Source organism: Musa acuminata, chromosome BXJ1-7, assembly GCF_036884655.1.
Source record: "Musa acuminata AAA Group cultivar baxijiao chromosome BXJ1-7, Cavendish_Baxijiao_AAA, whole genome shotgun sequence".
Classification (NCBI taxonomy): Eukaryota; Viridiplantae; Streptophyta; class Magnoliopsida; order Zingiberales; family Musaceae; genus Musa; species Musa acuminata.
The window spans coordinates 3,168,173-3,183,717 of NC_088333.1; the positions used below are offsets into that span (position 1 = coordinate 3,168,173).

General features: G+C 39.8%; 2 protein-coding genes across 2 annotated transcripts; both read left to right on the forward strand.

The window, feature by feature from the left end:
* The first annotated feature begins 424 nt into the window (after positions 1 to 424).
* Positions 425 to 6,790, forward strand: LOC135678238 (serine/arginine-rich splicing factor SR45a-like). The gene is made up of 7 exons (XM_065190796.1): positions 425 to 547; positions 659 to 678; positions 4,962 to 5,093; positions 5,205 to 5,304; positions 5,371 to 5,520; positions 6,073 to 6,139; positions 6,304 to 6,790. Exons 1-7 carry the CDS (start codon positions 545 to 547, stop codon positions 6,528 to 6,530), a joined length of 699 nt encoding a protein of 232 aa, XP_065046868.1. The 5' UTR covers positions 425 to 544; the 3' UTR covers positions 6,531 to 6,790.
* Positions 6,791 to 10,057: 3,267 nt separating this feature from the next.
* LOC103990695 (transcription factor BHLH3) lies at positions 10,058 to 11,555 on the forward strand. Its single transcript, XM_009409926.3, has 4 exons — positions 10,058 to 10,587; positions 10,663 to 10,830; positions 10,923 to 11,090; positions 11,166 to 11,555. The coding sequence occupies exons 1-4, from the start codon at positions 10,099 to 10,101 to the stop codon at positions 11,250 to 11,252; spliced, it is 912 nt and encodes a 303-aa protein (XP_009408201.2). The 5' UTR covers positions 10,058 to 10,098; the 3' UTR covers positions 11,253 to 11,555.
* The last annotated feature ends 3,990 nt before the right edge of the window (positions 11,556 to 15,545 follow it).

Below are 15,545 nucleotides of genomic sequence, written 5' to 3' on the forward strand. Positions count from 1 at the left end.
GCTAATATTGATAGAGATTACTCACTAGAAAGAAGTATCATCAACAATATACTAAGAAGATTTATACATGTTATTATTAGAAAATATGAAATTATTATTATTAATGGTGTGAGAAGATAGGAGAGATAAATTTTTTTTTTATTATAAACTCATTTAATCAACCCGGCAATTATCACGGGCGACGTGTTCTCTCACACGTACGCGACAAGTGGGACCAACAAAAATGTGGGCCTTTGTTGATGACACCAACGCTGCGTCCACCTAAACAAATAGGACTCATATCGGATTGGTTTTGGATTGACTTTGACTTGGATCCGGTTTTTATCCCCGAGTAGGATCCGATTAAGCAGCGACCCGGTCGGGTTCGGCTAACGGATCAATTGTGTCGGATCCTGTTGCAACCCAATGGGGACTATATAAATGACCACCCGAGTCACCGACGACTTCCTCCTCCTCTTTCCTCCACCGAGAAAGAAGCAGGAAACCCTAGCCCGCTCGCAAGTGCTTCACCTCGCGCCACGACTCGTCTTTTCCGTCCCTCGAAATGGTGCGCTCTCTCTCTCTCTCTCTCTCTCTCTCTCTCTCTCGTTTCTGGTCTTTCCTTCTTTCGCATCTTGCTTACCCCCTTTTCCCTTCTCTGTCTTTGTTTCATTTGTAGGTGGATTCTCCACGCAGGAGGTAAAACTTTCGGTCGTCGAGCTCATATTCGTCGTCGATCATGTTCTTTTTCTTATCCTTCTGGTTTTTGTTTCGAATCGTGCTATGATCTGCGTTGACCGGCTATCTGATAGCTATTACTTGCCTGGGCTTCACGTACTTCTGGTGGTTTGCCTCTTTTTTTATGGATCTTGCGGTGTTGGCTTTTTAGGGGCGTTTCGATCAAGAAATGTGATGAAAAACCATGAGTTCTTGAATTATGTCAACTCCAAGAGATGTAGTTGAGGAGTTGGAGGTGGGTGCGAGAGAGTGAGAGGCATTAGATTAGCTGATGATGTTTATCACTTTTTAAGGGAAAGTGGATGTGCAAGATAACATTATCACCCAATATCCAATTGCTATGAAGTGGAATCCGACAAGTGCCTGGTATATGATGGAAAATATTAGAAGTTTTCAATATTGAAGAAGAAATACTGTTCTTGTTGGAGTAAACGTGTTGCACATTGAAATTTCTTTTATTGTTTCTTAGAATTGATAGAACTCATAATTCTGTAGTTGTCATTGATGGTAATTTTTCTAGCACTGGTTAGGTAATTGTAAGTTTCTCCATGTTATTAAAAATGGGATAATTGGAGGACCATTGTGTTTTGTGTGGTCTTGGTTTGTTTCATGTATTTGAGTGATGCTGAATGGATCAGACCACTTTTCTGGTAACACTTCGTTTTCGGGTTGAGTTTGTTCACTCGTGTGTTTGAATCTTGTTATGGATTTTAGCTATGGGGTTGTGATTCATCCATGATTGGTCTTTCAACCAAAAGTGGGTTTCAGTCTAGTTTTGATTGGACTAGAAATCTGTCAATGTATGACTAGTAATGGGGTTGTGATTCATCCATAGTTTGTGCTTCAACCAAAAATGGGTTTCGGTCTAGTTTTGATTGGACTAGCAATCTGTCGATGTATGACTAATAGTGTCTATGAATAATTATTACTGCGTACTAATTTGACATCACTTAATTTTTTATTGTGTAATGTAATAACTTTTTATTGTCAATAATGCAAATATTGCCTCCCAACGTATGCTATATGTAGGTCTAGTTTGTGGAGTTAAGAAAGGCTGATGTGAATCTTTAATTCTGGTGTATTGCTTTTGATGTTATCTGTAATTTCAAGCATCTTTTTGCATTCTATATTTTTTGTCCCAGCTTTAGTTGGAAAAATTTTGGAGTAGCTCTGAAGTGTAGAGTTTATTGAGGTCACCCTTAGGGAGTGATTTGAAACTTTGAATGAAGTATAACCCATGTTAATTATCTTTGCTTCCCATGAACTTGGATGTGGGAATTGCATTCCATAACTTATGGGATGGGTTACATCAATTGCTCTTATGCATGGAAACTTTTCAGTTTAATTGTTACTAAAAAGAAAAAAACCATGAAGGAATTCATGAATTCTTGTGGCTTCACTCAAAGTCACAGGTGATCATTATTCTTTCCCTCCCTTGATCCTGTCTCCTCTTCCTCTCCTCCCTTCTTTTCTATCCTCTTCCTTTTCCTCCTCCCCTCTTTCTTGTGTTGGTGCCCCTATGCAAGTGGCAATCTCCCATTGTGACTTTCTACCTCTTCTTTGTTCTCTTTTCCTCTCCTTATAAAGATCATTACTCAAATCTTTTAGCCTATAGTAAACCTATATAAATGCCTTGATATTATCCCATTTGGTTGCCTAGATGGCTAGAACCAAGGTTTTCTAATGTTGCAGGATGAGTAAAAGCAGGTCTTCAAACTGACGTTAGATAGCCTTATAAGCATGGATACTCCAAAATGCAAAACTAAAATATCTGGAACATAAATCTCACTAAGACTCCATATATAACTAGAATGTCAATGGTTGAGATATTACCGAACCACTTAAATAAATTATTAACGATGATATCTTTGCGCCAGCTATCCTCTAAATGTTGGAATTTCATATGGTGCCATGAGGGTTGAACTGTGGATCTTGGAGAAAAATTCTCAGTTAGCTTGGATTCATTAAACTCCCATGGTTTTACAAAGATTTAGCCATTTTGGAGATTTAGTTTGATGGTCTTAATTTTCATTCATTCCGTTGATGTGCATATTTCAGCTACAGTTGATGACTTGCCCGCAACTCATCACCAAATTCATAGCATCTTTTGCTTTTGTACTTATGATAGGACAACAGTTTTTTTCTTGAGGGAAATACATTAGCATCACACTAAAAATCCAATATTTCTTGAACTTGTTTGGTTTAAATTCTTGGTTAGTGTCTTGATATAATGATGTCATGTGTTCCCTGAGCATATACCTTTTGTTTGAACAATAATTATGTTTCTCCAAGGAACATGGTTGTACTTGTGATTGTAATAACATCACAAAGAACATAACATTTGGAATTTCTATGAGAATGAAATTAAACAAAGTCATTTCCTGATGATACAAACAATATCAACAGATATGGTTGTTTTTCCTTCCACCTTCATATTTAACTATTCTGTCAGTGCTTTAATATTATCTTCCAAGCTTCATTTTGGGTGATGGGAGTGATGGCTCTCAAGTTTCAACCAGCTTGCAGTTCCACATGCAGGTGGGTTGCATGTGGAAATGCAGTTTAGGGGGCTCAAGTAGTAACTGCAAACCACATTGCAGTTGCAATTGAGATAACAAATGTAGGCAATTACATGTTTAATTCTAAGCCATCAAGCAGTTCCTTGTTAAATTAATGTTAATTGGTTTGCCAACATAATTTCTTCTTATCCTGGAATATTATGTTTTTTGAAACAAATAGTCTTCTCTACATCTTATGATTTTTTTTCCGCTAGCAAGGTATTTCATTCCAATCATTCATTTGAGAACTAGAATGGATGCTAGAAGAAGGTAGTGAAGGTTCTGGAGAATACTGTTTCCAGTTATATGATAAGGGTTTCTGATTTTTTTTTTTAATCTGAGAACTCAAAGGAGAATGAATGAGGGGTCTCAGTTTAACCCTTTATATTTGAACCACCATCTTTTTTTTGTAGCTTTTAATGATTTTCAACTCTAGGAAGAGAAGATTGAATGTTCGGACAAGGAGAGTTGGAAGGCCTGAATCCAAGAATCTATATAAGGGCACCCACTTGCTAGCAATTTTATCACTCATTTGGATTGGTTCTTAGTGGTTCCAGTTTCTCACCTCCTTGATTAGATCTTCCTATAAAGATCCTCAAGATCTATCATTTATATGGTCTTCTGCTCTGATATGCTTTGTTGCAAATAGGATAGAGGAAAGAGTGAGGGAGAAAGAATTTAGTTTGATAAAGATATTAATTTTGTCACATGCTAAAGATTATATCTAAAGAATTTTAACATGAATTATATGTCAAAAGTTGCTCTTCTTTCTTAGAAAAATCTAAATGATGAATTCATTATTGAATAACAGCCGCAGCCTTGTACCGATTTTTTATGTTCAAAATCTTGGGATATGGTGTCATTAGATTTGACTTGCAGAGAATAGAGAGACCTTTCTGGCATCTTTGATCACCAAAATTTGATATTTCATGGATGTTATCCTTCCGAGTTTTTCATCTTAGGTTGTAATTTTTTTTTTATTGTCCTGCTAATTGGTCCCTGATTTGATGAACATGAGTGCCTCGAGCATTTGAATGCATCACTTGTTAGCAACCAATGAAATGCTAAGGGTGGTCCTCTTTTAGCAAGAGAAATCTGTTATATTAGCCATCCTAGTGGATGATGGATGTAGATTGACAACCGTACACAAAAAGTACCTGAAAGTGATGATGACAACCCATGGTTATATGTTATCTTTGATTATCAAACGTGATTTCCTGTTTTATATAGCATACTTGACTTGTTTATTTATTAGTTGTAGTTAACAATTGTGCACTTTGCCTGATACATTACACCACAGCTGACTTATTCAGTTTACTTTTCTGCTAATAAATATAACTTTTTGCAAAGCTTTCTAGGCATGGCTATGAACCATCCTATATATTTAATTCTTTGATGAGGGTTTGGATTTAGTGAACAGTTAGAAGCAATCACTGTGATAATCACTAGACCCTTCAACCAGCTGAACCAGGTGGCTGAGACCTTTTGTTGTTTTGGATCAGACTCTTCAACTGAAATTTAACATGATGATTTGTTGTGATGGGTGTCCTTTCTTAGTTTGGTAACCTTTTTAATATTGCTTATCAGCTTAGATGCATCAGAAACTCAGAACAAACGCTTTAAGAACTCATAACATTTTTAGCTTTTTTCAGTTTGTGAAACTTTGCTTACCTAGTGCATTTTCAGGTACACTCGGTCCCCATCTCCATACAAGGGCCGCCCTAAATCAAGATCTCAATCTAGGGGTTTATCCCGGTCCAGATCTCGGTCCCCTCGGCCCAGAATCCGAACAAGGTCGCGATCCAGAAGTCGCGGAAGGTTCTTTCTCCTCTTTGATTTGCTAAGTCTATTAATTATTAATTTGTTAAATATGATGTTTGATTTCTGAGGGGGTTTTTTTTCGTCACTGTTTGAATTATGTGATCTCAGGAATGAAGCAGTCAATCCTGGAAATACTCTTTATGTAACAGGCTTATCATCCAGGGTTACAGAAAGGGAGTTGGAGGATCACTTCTCTAGGGAGGGAAAGGTCGGTTTCTGCTAAATATTTTTTGTATGTGTTTAAGTGGTCCTCATGATTTTTTTATTTTGGTAGGTTGTTGGATGTCACCTGGTTGTCGAACCTCGGACACGTGTCTCCCGTGGTTTTGCATTTGTGACCATGGGCGCCGCCGAAGATGCAGACCGTTGTATCAAATATCTCAATCAGTCAATTCTAGAAGGACGGTACATAACAGTGGAGAAGGTACAACTGCTACATTGCTGCACTGATATTTATGTGCAAGGCATATTGCCTTCCTTTCTTTAACTTTGGCATGTTTGCCTGTTCTTTCCTTAACTTGAAGGTGTTTTTGGTTACATTCAGAAGACATTGGGTCAGATATTTTGGCAGCAATCAAAGATGATGAGTTCCACCTTAACTCATACAGCTTGATGAATGGCCAGCCTAACAGTTTTCCATGCATCATCAGATCAACTTAACATAGCAAAAATTTCCAACTAAACAACATCAGCATTCATCTTCAACTCTCACAACAACAACAACTAATCAACGGGCATTACCAACTCATAGTTGGACTTAATGGTACCTCATTTGTAGCATTCAACTAAGGCTACTTGTCGTGACTTCTTATTTGTGTTTTCCTAGTCTTTAATGCTTAAATAGGTTTTTGACCTACTGATAATTTGACTGTGATATTCTTCTTTCTTTATGTTTATTGCTCTCAGCGACATATATTTCACCATTCTCCTTTTGTGCACATGTAAAAAAGTTACACCATTCCTTGTTTCTTATCAGTCAAGGAGGGGACGCCCACGAACTCCTACTCCTGGAAAGTACCTTGGTGTGATTAGCACGCGAGATAGTAAGTTTTTTTTTTTTTTTTCCTTTTCCGTCTGGAATTGATAAACTGTAATCTTGACTGGTTACTGCCTTCTGGCAATGAATATTTGGACCTTTTAAAGTATCATTCACACTACTTTGTTATATTTGTTCCCCTGATCTTTGCTTCTGATGCCCCTGGCGCAGGTCACCGAAGTGATCGTGGAAGATACCACGGAGGCTACGGTCGTGATGACTATGGTGGTGGTTATCCTAGATCTCCAAGAAGGTCACCTTATCGTGGTGGCCATGATTATTCAGGGTACTATGATAGTAGGTCTAGAAGAGAGCGATCCAGGTCACCTTACTATGACAGAAGCCCAGAGAGAGCAGCAGCAGGCTATGGGCGTCGTGCAAATGGCTATGCTAGGTAGATTCAGTTATCTGATTTTATTATTGAACCAGGTGGTCAGTTGAGTAGCTAGTTTGCAGTCAAATTAGCTTTGTATGTTTGGTGCGCTGAGTTTTGGACTTTGGACTTCGTATTATGTGCTTTTGCTTCTTGTAGTTTTCTACTCTTAACAACTTAAGACCCCCTTTTATTTTTATTTTTGTTGAAGTGTATGTAGAACAAGTTGGTCAACTTGGCCCTCTCTGCTGCTTGTGTAAAACAGAACTATGGTGGTGTTGTGGATGTGCCTGTTTGTGTTTGGGGAGACAATACTGTGCACCATCGACCTACGGAGGGTCGTGCCTGAAGAGTGAAGGTTTTCGTGAAATTTCTTAAAATTCCACTGGAAAAGGTGGAGCAGGTAGACGATTCCAGCGGGCGCACGACAGTCGATTGTCAGAAGCCGTGTTGGTATAATTCGGCCATTCTTCTACTTCTCGGCATTCTGTTTGATCCTTTTTGGCTTAGCCTAAAGTTCCTTTTTAGCTGGTTTCATTTGATCCGAGTCGGTTTGCATCACGGAGCCGACTCAGCCACCGCAAGGACGCAATATGGCGCGAAGGGAGCAACAAGGATGCGGTCAGAAGAGCCACCAACCAGCTACGAAGGTCACATGATCACGTCCGCGGCGATGTCTCCTTCGCCCCCTTTTTGTTCGCTTTGCCACGATTCAACCCACGAAACCGGCATCCGCCCCAGGTCGTCTACGGTAGCTCTCTGCTGACACCAGTTCCCCCAGCAACCACGACGGTAGACGCGAATCTACTTACCTCTCTCTCTCTCTCTCTCTCTCTCTATTCGACTGTGTCGATTGCACGACTCGAACAGCAGAAACCGTGACCTACTTACTTTTCACCGCATAACACAAACCAAAACCCGTAGAGGAGAAGAGCCTGCAGAGTCTCCACTCCTGGCCTTTTCTGGACGTTGTCTCCTTGTGCGTCTCGTAAGAAGGACCACACGACAAAAGAGTTAGGGATGGGAGGACGAAAGAAGGATAAAAATTGGAGAGAGAGAGAGAGAGAGAGCGAGGGAGTAGCGTGCTGGGTGGTATTGCAATGGTTGGTGAGAACAATATTGTGGGCTGGAATTGCACTCCCATGGTTTTGCGCGCGCAGTCACGGTCTTGTCGACGGGAAGCCATCAAGCAGATCCTCCCACGTATTCTGTACCCCAAAAGAGATCTTCCCGGAATCGTGCTACTGCGGAATTCCTCATGCAACCTGCAATGAACTATCAGATCGAAACTGGATACTATCTATCCACTTGATATTATTAAGATCCTGGTGGAAGAGCCACCTCGGATGCTTATCATTAAATATTCCATCTGACAGTGATGCATGTGATGATGGATTACTTGCTGCCGCAAGCTTTGTGATTGCAGCTGGGTTTCCTTCCTCTGCGTTGCGTTTCCGCGTTACTGCAGAATCTGAGCCACCAAAACACCGGTACGACCTTTCCATTCTTTTAGATGAGGTGATGGAAGGATCATGGGAACAAATTAATTATGCCTGACCATGGACTTATGCCGCATTATTAGAGAGAGAGAGAGAGAGAGAGAGAAGACAAGACAAGATGCTGGTTTTGGCTTTTTTTAGATTTATATACGAACCTGCAGGCGGATCGGTGGCGACGATGATCTCGGCAGAACAGGAAGCAGAATTGATGCAGCTGATTTCGTCTAGTTCAACAACACATGCGTCAACTTTTTCATTGCCAACACTAATTCAGACCCAGTCTCTATTCTTCCTTCTTACATCCCAACTGGAAACTTGCAAGATCACATCGGTTCCATGAGCATTGCAGCAACATAAATAAATGCTCTTCTATGCCTCGAGCAGGAAGGAAGGTGGAGTAAGCTATGATGCTCCAGTGCCCCAGAGGAGACCTTGTTCTTGGTGATTTGCTCATTCCATTCCTACTTCATTGCTGCGAAGCCAAATTCCTTCTAACCTTCATTTTTTTAATCTTTCACTTATATTACCTTCCATTTAATCCAAGGATAAATCTCCGAAAACAAGAACAGCTCTCTTTCCTCCAGATTAGGCAGATGAGGGTGCCAAATTCCTGCTCCTATGTTCCATATAAGAATGGACAACGACACCGAAACGAAGAATGAAACAAACACAGTCACCGTAGTTGCACTTGTTTCGATTGCATGAAATGAATGCGTTTGATTCTTAAAGCGGATAAACGTGTGGATTACTCTTCCACTTGTGTTCTACGTGACACCACCACAACCCAAGTAGATTGTTTCCTCTCGCACTTTTCCTTGACTCGATCAGATTAAGCACAAGCAGAGTCTGGCCTTCTCCTCTGTCGACTTGTCCCGAGGCAACAACAATAGGATATGCTCCACATGCACTGCACGTTAGCCACAATAAACGGAACACGATGAACTTGAACTTTGGTCAGTATTGGGTTGCAGCGAGTAGTCCTTTTCTCCTTCCTTCTCCTTCCCATTTCCATGCACTCGATCAAGCAGGACTTCCCTCATCCTCGTGTTTGATGACCACTGCATTCCCCACACTCACACACCTAGAGAGAGATTGCATTGCCTTAACTGAAGCTCAAAGGTTTGAGTTACCAACAGTAAGCTTCCACTAAACCACAGAGAGAAAAATAATCTATATATAAACCTACCGCATTTCACCACCTTAACTATAGCTCAAAGATTTCGAGTAAGCACCGGTAACGAGAGAGAGGGAGAGAAGGAACGAGACAATCTATAGTCACATCACACTCCACTCTAATCCTTGAGCTGACAAGAGCAAGCTTCCACTAAATCCCAGACAAATCGGAGGCAGATCGATGGGCTTTGCGAGTAGCAGCAGTAACAAGAAGAAGAGACATGGAGACAAGAAACATTCCACAGGGAGCCCAGAGGAGAGACCTCCAAGCGAGGCTTCCCTCCCCCACAACACCACCACCAACTCGCACCCCCGCGCAAGGCCAGTGGCCGGCCGAGCGCCCACCAGCCTCCCAATACGAAACCCCCCCCCCCCCCGGCTGGCTGCCGTGACCTGCTTGCAGTGCTTGCACACCCCGTTACGTGCGAACGTACAAGTGCAGCGAACCTGACATGGCCTCTCCTCCCCCACCTCCAACCTTTTCGTTCCCGACACGCTTGTGCGTCAAACCCCCTCAGTCCTTCTCATTATTATATCTTCCCCCTATAAGATTTATCTTTTCATGATCAGACTGTGTTAACAAGTTGGCTTCAACTCATCGACTCCGATCGTGATCATTTGATTGATATCAGAGTCGTCATAATATCATGATGTAAAATAATCATTAAACTAAATCTCAAATGCATCATAGAAAGAAAGATATTATGTGTAGATTATTATTAATTTCGATCTAAACGTTTTAATTAATGATTTGAAGTCAACAAAGTTAATACATCAATTATCCCATCGTATTCGAGCGTGACGGAGACAGATTCCATTCCGATCCTCATTGCATTTATTGCAGGGAATAAATGTTCTTTTTAAGGTTGTGTATATATAATTCCACGGGTCGGTGCAAGCTGTGCAGGCAAGGTCACAGAGATGGAGCTTGACGAGCATGGCTTCTTGGAAGAGCTGCTCTCACTGAGAAGAGACGCGTGGGACTCGTTCCCCGCAGGAATGGGCGAGTTGTTCTCCTGTGACGGCGGATTCGACTGCTTCCAGCAGAGCCCCGCGCTTACGGCCCCGAGCTTGACGGCGTTCGATGCCGTGCCGCCTAATTTCGACTGCTTGAGTGAAGTGTGCTGTCCACCCGGCGGCGTGTACTCCTCGTCGGCGGGGGCGCCGTCGGAGATCCAGTCCTCGTCGGTTCTGTCGACGCTGGACGACGCCGAGTTTGGTCTCGTCCGAGGGGAGTGGCGGTCCACGGAGGCGCCACCGGCGATGTTTGGATTGAGCGGCTGTGTGGAGAGGAAGAAGAAGAGGCTCGAAGGGATGCCTTCGAAGAACCTGATGGCGGAGCGGCGGCGGAGGAAAAGGCTTAACGATAGGCTCTCCATGCTGAGATCCGTCGTCCCTAAGATCAGCAAGGTGAGTTGTCGTCTTCGAGCTCTTCTTCTCCTTCTCCTGCTCCCGAGGACTGATAGAACAAGCCGCATTCACCAGATGGACAGGACATCCATTCTCGGGGACACCATCGACTACATGAAGGAGCTCCTGGAGAGGATCAAGCGCTTGCAGGAGGAGATCGACGTCGGTCCTGAGCAGGCGAAACTACTGAGCATCTTCAAGGAGTTGAACTCCAACGAGATCCTAGTGAGGAACTCCCCCAAGGTACGTAACACGGCTGCCCTCTTTGCCCTTGCTTCGACCTAAATCTTATCGACAGGCCTCGAATCTAAGAATCCAAGCCAACGATCTTGTAGTTCGACGTCGAGAGAAGAGACGACGACACCCGGATAGAGATTTGCTGCGCCGCCAAGCCAGGTCTGCTGCTTTCCACGGTGAGCACACTGGAGGCCCTGGGACTGGAGATCCAACAGTGCGTCGTGAGCTGCTTCAATGACTTCGGCATGCAAGCTTCTTGCTCCGAGGTAAGATGGACAGCATTATCTCTTCGATTGCGGCCATGAGTTGGTCATGTTGGTCTGCGTTCGGCTGTGTTGCAGGTCACGGATCAGAGGGCAGCCATTAGCGCCGAGGACATAAAGCAGGCACTCTTAGGGAGTGCAGGCTATGGGGGAAGGTGTTTGTAGGAGAAGCAGACTGCTGAGCCATGTTCATCTCCATCTCCCAAGAATTTGTGTCGATCTGCTTCACATGCTGGTGAGAGCTGATCCATGTATCAATGCGAGGAAGTTTTGTGCTTATGATCCTTGACAAGATTGTTGTATGCTTGCATCTCCCGACCAAACTTGCTGTGTTCTTTCTGGAACAAATCTCCACCAAAAGATTGAAGATGAAGTTGTATGCTACTACTACATTTGTTCGTCAATATCTTGATCACTCAGACATGGATATTGTGGCCTTCTAAGAAATCTCCATCAGCACTCGATTCAGGAATTGTTGTCTTACTCTGATGCTGAACTGTTAGGACAGGATAACAATTAAGTACAAATGTTGATGAGACAGCATGCAATCTGTGCCTTAATTTTCCACCTAACTGGTTCACAAAACCCTTCTGTGATAGGCCAAAGAAACTGTAGCAAGAATGCAACACCACCTGGATTCCATCTCAACTCACTGTACAAGATTAATTTAGTGGGAGATGAGTATCCACATGAAAGATTGATGCACTACTTGCGTGAGCTTACAATCATAAATATGTTTTGTAGTATAGCAGTAGTTGTGGTGCAGAATGAATGCTTACTTGATGAGGCTTCCAACACGATGTCAAAGTGGTCAGATGACGCGATGATCTTTCAGCTTCATTTAGTGTAGATTTAGACAACCAAAGATAATGCCATAATGGAACTGTTGTCTTGTTCTTTGGCATCTGGTTAAGATGGTGGGAGACTGTGCCTAATCTGATTTTTTCTCTTCCATCGACTGATCTTTGACTCTCCGCTCTGCTAAATCATCGAGTGCTCAGAAGGCACACTCTGACATGTTTTGTATGCAAAACCCTCTCAGTTGCAGTAAAAGATATGTTCTCTCCGATGGAGAAAATGACATGATTCTCCTCCCTGTAATGTCAGTGGCCACTTGCTCCATTCATAATTGTGCCAAATTCTCATCTCCAACAATGATGAAAGCTAAAGTTCTCGGTGAAGTCAAATCTGCTGAGGGTCGTGAAGGACAGCATTCGCTTCAGCCACATCCATTTCCTGCTTCAAAGGGTGGACACGTCTATGATTTGTGGCAGGTGCTGATCCACTTGGAGGCCCAGCCAGCTCTGATGCTTGTGAGTGATGTTCAACTTGTGAGTGCTGTACAAGTCTGACATCTGAAATGATTACCAGCTTTATGAGGATAGCAATTGGATTTGCTCTTCCAGGAAGAAGAACAAGTGTCTGAAAAGTCTGTGGTCCACTTTGACCCACTCTGAGCACAGTCAAGGCTGCAAATAACACAGGGTTGGATATGCAAGTATTTTCAGCTTAAATATCTGATTGAACTTATATATATTGATTGATAAAACGTTATAATACTTCAAAATCTAAAAGAAGAGAGTTCAGCTTTACCATCTTATACGAAGGAACCTTGAAAGCTAGCTAGTGTGCAGGAAGAACATGCACTTCACTCTTGGAATGCACAGGAGAAGACCTCAGAAAAGCCCATGACAGAGCGATGCATCTAATTATCCTTACATAGCTCACATTAATTCTCAATGATTATGAGTGTGTGTTTTCGTGTTGAAGTTTTATATTGATGATATTAGGATTCACCAAAGCCTCAAATGCTATGCATAGTAATCATGCTTTGTGCCAAATACTTGTGAAAAATTCATATCATCAGGCTGCTAAAATAGGTTAATCGATCGACGATTAACCCATTCATATGATTTCATACTATAACTTCATGAACCAACAAATACAATAATTATTATCTGACTACTTGAGGTTTGCTACATGCATCTTTTTTCTGTCACTAAGTTTGATAAAAAATTATATATTTAGTTATAAATATTTAGATTTTCTTCTAATTCTTCTCACGCCATTCTAATTATTTCATATCGTCTAACTATCGTGTAAGATCTAAATAATATGGTATCTAATACATGTATTCACACTATTATGAAAAATATTAATAAAATAATAGTTAGTAGGGAAGAAAATTGTTTAAATCAATGAGTATACATCACTTGTCTTTGCCATATATTGTATAATTTGTTTATATATATATATATATATATATATATATATATAATTAACTTCATGAATCAAAAGAACCCCGTGAGAGATAAAGATAAATCTTGAAAGAGAGAGAGAGAGAGAGAGAGAGAAGCAATCATGGATAAGATCTGCTCCTTTTCCTGATGGAGTGTAGAACTCAAAGGCTTCGGCGACTGTGCGACGAGTATTCGCCGCAGTGGTCGAACGAGGCGGCGTCGCCGCCTCCAAAAGCCGCGCTTTCTTCTCACGTGCGATTCCTCGAAGAAGGTCTACGTTGCAGTGTTCCTGATAAGAGGAAATGCTGCGCAATCTGCTGCTGATAACGCCGTTTATGGCATCGTCGTCATCGTTGGAAGAACACGCATGCATGCATGCGTGCAGGAGGCGATGCAACGCCATTAATTGTTGACTCGGTTGAGGCGCTAAGATATGATACTGCCTTTGGTTTTAAAGCTTGAATGCGACATCGTTCTCATCTCCAAAACGACGGTCGATGATCCAACAAGGAATTCATGCCGGCAATAGACTTGGCAGATTAAGACGTGGATTACGTCTATATGCATGGATAACAGAGCACCGATATAATTAATTTTAAATAGTTAGAATTAAATATAATAAAAAAAATAAAGATCTATATTAGAATAAATAGATGATGATAAAGAGATTTGTTGGGCTATGATTGATTTATAAAAATATATATATATATTTTTTTTATCTGTTTTGCTAATATAAATATATGTTCTTGGATGAATCGAACCATTACATATTACAAGTAATTTACGTTCCTTCTATTATCTTCCTTTCTTTTTTAAGTTCTAAAAATAAAACTAATCTGATATAAGAGTTTGGTTCTAATAAGATCAAGAAGAGTACGAAAAAGAAAATAAGAATATGATAAGCATTAGAGTAAGTGTCTCTAATCAACTTTTTTCTATCTTTAAAGATAAAATTTATCAATTTTGTATCATTAAAATAAAAAAAAATATTTATTTCACAAGGATTATGAAATTTAATAGAAAATAATTTTGTTGAGTATGATCTACAATATCTCAATATTATTGAAGATCAAAAAGATCAAATAAATAGGAACATACGAAAAGATGTAAGAACTCTTTATGTGCTATAACGAAAAATAGATGAGTTGCTATTTCACTGAATCATATCGACATCAACATCAACAAAAGTCTATAAAATATTAAAAAGTCGGTTTGGAGATACAAACAAAATATAAACTTCAAGCTTCAAATTCTTTGAAATCATAACTCTTATGATGAAAGATTATAAATCTATCACTGTTTTTTCTCAAAGTTTATTTTTTCGTGAACCAAATGAAGTCTTATAATGAAAAGTTAAAAGATTAAATAATGGTTATTAAAAATTTTATAAAGTTTATTTTTAAAATTTAATATAAAAGAGTTCCTAGATACATTAAGGAAACTCTTAATTATGGTATTTGGTATGAGCAGATAAAATATTTTAAATTATATTCTTATACTAATATATAATTTGATTTCGAAGAATTTTAGCATATCTCTAAAAAGATTTCAAAGAATTTTAACATATCTCAGAGAAAAGCAAGATGGACAAACTAAAATATACTATGACGTTAAGTCTATCATTGGGAGAATCCTATCTTTTATGGGCGCACCAAACACTTGAATTTGTTGATAAAGAATAAATTCAAATGAATTATTAAATTAATGGAATGTGATAAAATTAATTTAAATAATTATGATTAGATCAAAAAAAATATAAATATTTATATCAAGATAAATATATGAGAATGAGAAGATTTGTTGGGATATGGTTGATCTCTTCTTTGTTTAAAAAAATTATATTTTATTTTTTTTTACTAATATAAATAAGTGTTTTTGGATAAATCTAAAACATTATAAATTAAAAATACTTTATGTTCCTTCTATTGTATTATTTTCTTTCTTGTTGGAGTTATGATCAAGCTAACAAATATGAAGCTAGTCAAGCTCTTATCCTTTTGACTAATATAAATAATATATATCTCTCTCTATTGAGTCATAATTGTCATTATCAAGATGATCCTCAACCCATTATATTGTTTATATTGGAAGAGAGTCTTTGGTTCAAGAAAAGTAATAATATATATATATATATATATATATATTATCAAAGTGAGTGAATATATGTCTTGTAGACATTTTATTCTAATATATAATTTGATAAGGACTCAGATTCATA